General features: G+C 61.4%; 1 protein-coding gene across 1 annotated transcript in view; it reads right to left on the bottom strand.

The window, feature by feature from the left end:
• The window catches only part of SMTN (smoothelin), a gene marked incomplete at its 5' end in the record, with an annotated part of 6,517 nt that extends 1,427 nt beyond the window's left edge, over positions 1-5,090 (bottom strand). Inside the window, 9 exons of the mRNA XM_010193644.1 lie at positions 1,221-1,289; positions 2,541-2,692; positions 2,765-2,888; positions 2,964-3,134; positions 3,455-3,518; positions 3,682-3,744; positions 4,326-4,493; positions 4,764-4,839; positions 4,932-5,090. Of these exons, the coding sequence (XP_010191946.1) occupies positions 1,221-1,289; positions 2,541-2,692; positions 2,765-2,888; positions 2,964-3,134; positions 3,455-3,518; positions 3,682-3,744; positions 4,326-4,493; positions 4,764-4,839; positions 4,932-5,090 (1,046 nt within the window). The remainder of the gene's footprint in view (positions 1-1,220; positions 1,290-2,540; positions 2,693-2,764; positions 2,889-2,963; positions 3,135-3,454; positions 3,519-3,681; positions 3,745-4,325; positions 4,494-4,763; positions 4,840-4,931) is intronic.
• Between the last annotated feature and the right edge of the window lie 1,074 nt (positions 5,091-6,164).

The following is a 6,164-nucleotide window of genomic DNA, read 5'->3' as shown; positions in this document are numbered from 1 at the left end:
CCGAGGATGCAGTAACCCCACTGCACACCTCTGCACCCCAGCACACTCCACCCTGCCTCCCCTGGACTAGTACAGCAGAAGAGAGACCCCCCCACTGATGCCAGCCCCTTTGGGAGCGGCAGTGCCAAGGAGAGGCACCCAGCACAGGGTTGCGCTAGGACCCTGCGCCCCACTGTCCCAGCTCTCCCACGGGGCCACTGTTGTGCTGGAGATGGGCTCTGAGCCCAAGGCCTGGCCAGCACCAGCCCCACTTCACACATCAGCCACTCTAGAGTGGGTGAGATCATGCTCCAGGCCCTGGGAAAGCCTCCGCCTGAGCTCTGGAGGCCCCCTACCACCACCAGTCCTGGCTCAGGGGGTGATGGCAAAGCCACGGCAGCAGCAGGAGAGTGGCTCTGCCCTTATAAAGCCATTGTTTAGGCCCCGGTGCACTGAGGCTGCGCAGAGCCTGAGGGGAGCAGCAGCGCCAGCTGGGATGCCCCTGAAGACAGGCACAAACACTGCAAGATGAGGCAGGACTCAAGCCTTGACTCACACTTTCCAGGCTCCCCACTCTTGCCCATATATGAGCAGGGAGCACTATGCAGGCTAGGCACCCTCACCTACGCCTTGGCCCACAGCAGCGGCTGCAGCTCCCCGTGGCCAGGACCAACAGCCCTCGTGCACCCCGAGGTGGGGGGGAGGAGGTAGCAAGTGCAAGCAGTGATGCTGGGGCACACCGGGGCGGTCACCCACACCCAGGCAGCACCTCTGGGGCTTGTGCTGTTGCAGAGCACCCAGAGCGGCATCCCTGGTAGCTCATCCCCTGAGCTGGGCTCAGCTGTGGCAGCTCCATGCCTGCCAGCATCATCTGTGTGGCCAGAAAGCCAACAGCCCCCCAGGGTGACACAGTCCCATCCTGCCCCCAAATTCCCTTGGGTGCTGTTCTGGAGGGCCAGAGGGCAAGTGGCCATCTGCACTCCTTTCCTCATCACAGCTTGGCCCTGATGGTATACACCACCATTACTCGCCCCTCACCCACTGGCAGCCCCCAGCCTCTTCCGCGGTCGCTCCCTGGCCCCTCGCCCAAGTGGCGGCGGTAGGGCACGGGCAGGTATTTGGAGGAGAAGGTTCTCACCATCGCTCCCAGGGGGGTGAAATTGGGCTACGACTTTTTGGTTTTTACCAGCCCCTTCTGGACCAGGCAGCGATAGAATTCCTGAATGTATGTGTACACACACTTCCAATCTGGCTCGCGCATCCGGACCATGTCCTCCACGTCCAGCAACTGCGGACAGTCCGCGTGCTTCCTGGGGGCAGGGAGAGAGAGGGGCAAGCCAGTGACCGCAGCCCAGTCGGGAAGGGGAGGAAGAGAGAAAACAAGAGACACGGATCAATGCAGTTCCCATCCTCCCCCGGGCAGACGCTGCTCTGCTCTCACATGCTCTGGGGGTGCGCGATGCAGGGGCAGGAGGCTCTGGACACCACTGTGCCAAGGCCATTCAGTGAGATTTGGGAGGGCACAAGCAAGGGAGGGGGAGGGCAGGTGAGCAGTGTGGAGAGGCGTGAGGTCCAGAGGGAAGGACAGAGGAGGAGGAGGAGTGAAGTGTTCTGGCACGCCAGGTGCTTGAGGAGCCGGTTCCAGAGCAGAGTGACGCTCTATATAGCCCCTATATAGACCCACCGGGAGGATGGGGGACGAGCCCAGCCCTCCTGCCCGGCTCCGCTTGGAACCGTGGGTGCAGGAAGCTCAGGAGGATGCTCACAAGAGCTGGAGGAGGAGGAGTAGGAAGGACGAGAGGCCACCTGGCTTCCAGGCTGGAGAGATCGATGGCTCTCTCAAGTCCACACACCGGTTCCCCAATTAAGGCAAAAAGTTCATTACCAGGAGCACCATGAGCCAGGCACGCGGCCCCCTTCTCGCTCCACTGAACAGCACCGCGGCACCCAGCTCACACCACCACTCCAGGCACTGTCTGGGATGGGAACCCCACCCGCCCGGCCCTGCCCCTGGGCAGGGTGCTGGAGGGGAGGAGAAGTGGGTGGGAGAGAGACAGAAGGAAGGAGAGAGGGGCTGGCTGCCAGCCCTCCAGCTGGATGCGCTCCCATCTCTCAACACCCAGGAAAACCAGAAGCAAAAGGGGAAGGGAAGAAACTGGAAAAGCTGCAACGGTGTTCGAGCCCCTACAACCGTGAACAGAGACACCTGGCATGGACAAACCCTGCTCCCTAGGAGCTGCAGTCCTAGCACCCCGGGATGGGATGTACTGCCTGTGGCCGAGCAGGCCTGGGGGGTGCTGCCCTGCCCACATCCAGGAAGCCCAGATGCCCACGCCCACCCTCGCTACATCAGACTGGCCTCTCATGGCTCTGTCCATGCAGTCACTGCTTTCCCCCGCCCTGGTGTCCAAATCTTGTTGCACAACGTGGCAGGAGCGATGCTGACAGGCGCCCACCTCCAGCGCCGTCGCCCCCACCAGTGTCCCCCCTCACCCAGGCAGTGAGCAAGAGAGCTGCCCCAAGCCACTCCAAGCCCATGTGATGGCACGACAGCTACATACTCTGCAGACGAGAAGGCCACCTCAAAGTTGTGGCGGCGGTTCTGGGGCGTCAGCTGGCTGTAGTCAAATGCCTCAGGGAAGAAGTTGTGGACCAAGGCGCAGAAGGCCATACCGTCACTCCAGCTAGATGAGAAGTTCTGAATGTCCACGTGCTGCAAGGACAGGAGAGTTACCAAGGGGCAGAGCGACTGGGCACGGGGATGGGGAAAGGAGGGAGCGCTCACCTCATAGCCCCGAGTCTTGGCTCTGCACCAGTCCAGCAACATCTGCTTGATGCTGTTGGCGTTGGGCACGCCAAAGCTGGAGGAGCGCTGCACGGCACTGCGTGCTGCTGCAGGGTTTGGTGAGCTGCGGCAGAAGATGGGGGACGTTATCCACGTGGCACTTGTTGCCCGAGCCAGATTGCCTCTGGCCCAGCCTCACCTCCCACCCTCCTTCTGCAGCTTCTCCATCATGGCCTTGCGAGCCTGTGAGGCCGATGTCTTGGGCAGGCTCTGAGCTTTCATCAGCTCCTTCTTCTTCTCAGCCTGGCGCCGCTCCAGCGCAGCCAAGCTGCTCTGCCTGGAGGCACTCTCATCCTCACGGTCAAAGATGCTGGGAGAGAGAGAGACAAAGCTAAGCGGGCTGCAAGAAGCCTGGGGAAGGGCACACAATGGCCTCAGCCCATTGCCAGCCCTGGAGCTTTGGAGACCTCCATGCCCCTGGGAAAGAAGAGGGGGAACTTAAGGTCTGCAGCTGGCAGACATCTCCATGCCCCCAGAGAGACCCATGGGGATGGCTGGAGACAGTGAGCGTGCCCCAAGACGAGGAGGCTTTGGGGACATCCTAGCACGGGAACACCACAACCTGGGCAAGACGGGGTTTGTGCAGATAGAGCCAGCCTGGGCCCAGCCCGGGGAGGCACTGCCACTCACCTGCCTGTCTTCTTGGAAGAGGAGCTGTAGGATGATTTGGTTTGAACAAATGTGCTGTTGCCATCTGCAAAGAGAAAGAGAGCAGCGGATTTGGACAGGAGTGGAGGGAAACTGAGCCAGGCGGGAGGAGCTCTGCCCACACAAAGATAGGGATGGCTCCACAGCAGCAATACCCCCGGGCTTATGCCAAGAGGATGTGGTAGGGAATAGGAAAGAAAACCTCGTACTGTCCGATCTCTTCATGTAACTTGACTCCATGGTTGTGGTGTGGGAGGTCTTGGTGCCATCGCCTGCAAGGGGAAGGGAAAGGGGGATCAGCTGGGGCTGGGGGCAGGAGCACCCACAGCTGCCAAGCACCCTCACATCCACACAGTGCAGCAGGAAAAAGTTCCAGGTGGCAAAGCCACGGCCAGGGCAGGCAGAGGGAGGACAGACAGCACGTGCCCCCCAGGCAGAGCAGAGGCCAGCGCAAAGGAGTAGGAAGCTGGAGCCTCCCTCAACTCCCTGCAGTGACTCTTGGCTTGAGCTATCCAGGGACTGGGAGATGTAGGCAACAGGAGACAGGTCCGAGGTACAGAGAAGGCCCCTACCACCCTGATGGGGCAGAGGATCAGTGAAGACTACAGTGCATTCTCATAAAGATCCTTAGGCAGGCTCTGGGCGAGCCAGAGGAGGTGCAGCAAAACTCAGCCCTGAACCACGGTCCTTTTCCCAGCACAGTCAAGCCAGACTCAGGACAAGCAGCGAAGAGTGGCAGAGAGAAGCTGTGGTGGCAGAGCACCGGGAAAAACTGCACGGCCTCCTGAAGGGTCGGCACACTCACTGCACTGGGCAAGCAAGCCCTGCACCCCCACCCCAGCCCAGCCCGTACTAGACTGGACGAGACGCTCAGTCTTGGTGACAGTGCTGCGTGCCGAGCCATCAGCTGACTGGGTGCTCTGCGTGGTGGTGGTGGTCTCTGTGGCATGGCCGGCCCTCCCTGCAGTAGCCTGGCTCCTCATCTCCTGCAGACGCTGATCCCGCTCCTTCTCCCGCTGGTCTGCAAATGTGGGTGGGAGGCAGTATCAGCAGGGAGAGAGAGGCAGGAGTGGTAGGCATGGTTCATGCCACTTCAGGGGTCCTGCTGGCTGCTGCTGGTCCAGAACCAGGTCATGGCAAGGATGATGTCCTCAGCCTGGCACAGCCAGGGGTGCAGCAGAAGAGCCAACGTGCCCTCCTGCTTCACCACAGCTGGGTGGCCCCGCACCAGCACCCTGCTGGCACCACCACCAGAGCCCCAACCTCTAAGGGCATCCCTGTCCCTCAGTACCTCGCTTGCGCTGGCGCAGTTCCCGCATGGCATTTCGGATCAGTCGTCGCTCCTCAAAGTCCGTTGTCCGATCCAGCTGCAGGAGGAAGTGGAGGACAGTATCACCCCTCTGCCACTACCCCAGGGTCCACTCGGCTTCCCCCAAGAGCCCAGCAGCAGAGAGGGTACCATCTTATCCAGAACATCCTCATCCTCGATCCTGTTCAGCTCTTCGATGTTCAACTTGCTCCTCTCCAGCTCTCTCACTTGGACTTTCTCCATACCATTGGGCAGCTCCGGCTCCAGCCTTGGCACCTGAGACTGCTCCACCACCACCTCTGGCTCCATCTACAAGGACAGCACCATGCAACTAAACCCTCACCAGCTCAGACACCCCCCTCCCCACCATGCTGCTCAGGGTCCAAGCCCCCCACAGCCCTGACACTTGCCCAGTGCCACAGGCAGTGGGAACCCTGGAGAAGATGTGCCACATGCTGTGAAAGAGCTCATAGCTGGCAGGATGCCACAGGCACCCACAGCGACCAAAGCAGGTGGGGGAGCGCGATGTCCCCTCCATGGCACCTCCTGCCCCAGGAGAGCCCAGCAGTCTCTGACCTGCTCCCAGTCTGGCTGTCAAAACGTCACCAAATATTCCCTCCTCGCTGTCACTGCAGGCTGCCAGGGTGCTCCAGACTGGGCAAGCTGCTGGCAAGGCCAGTGCGTGCCGTTCGCAGCACAAGGGATTTCCAAGGAATTAAGGGACTTAGTGGAGGGAAGAGCTTGCGCAGGAGATCAAGAGCCTCCCCCGCATCCCCACTCAGGATCTAGGCCAGCTTGGCCCTTGCCAGAGCGAAGCCAGGACACCAAGTCCCTTTCAGCACAACCCCCCAGCAATGCGCAGCAAGCAGCGAGCCAGGCCTGGAATAGGGCAGGCAGCAGAGGTGCTGATGTGAGGCTGGAGCAGCCCCAGCGCACACCTGGACCCATCCTGCATCCCCCTGCCCCAGCCCGGCACCTGGCCCACGGCAAAGCCATCAGCAGGACATGACACTGGCCACGTGCAGGCAAGGGCACAACAGCTGCCTGCAGCCTTCCCACACGGCCGGCATGCCGGCAACGTGGAGCAGGCAGGCGCTGCTTGCGCACTGTAGCAGTAAGCCTGAACAGTGGCAGATCTCAGTGACACTGCATTGCCTGTGCCCCACGGCCATGGCCCCACCGCATGCCTGGGGCTTCGCCTGGGCTTCAACCCTGGTCCCCACTCACGCCGCTGTTGCTCCGGGAGAGGTACAGGGTCGATTGCTGGCGTGTACTGGAGAAAGCAGGCGGATGGGCCACGAGGCCGCCGGGCTCCTCAGTGCCCTCAAAGTGGGTGCAAGGGTCCTGTGCTTCCAGAAAGAGGGTGCTGATGTCCTCCTCCTC

Source organism: Mesitornis unicolor, unplaced genomic scaffold, assembly GCF_000695765.1.
Source record: "Mesitornis unicolor isolate BGI_N332 unplaced genomic scaffold, ASM69576v1 scaffold40711, whole genome shotgun sequence".
Taxonomy (NCBI): Eukaryota; Metazoa; Chordata; class Aves; order Mesitornithiformes; family Mesitornithidae; genus Mesitornis; species Mesitornis unicolor.
The sequence above is the reverse complement of the archived record's forward strand: the minus strand, read 5'-3'. Positions and strand labels throughout refer to the sequence as shown.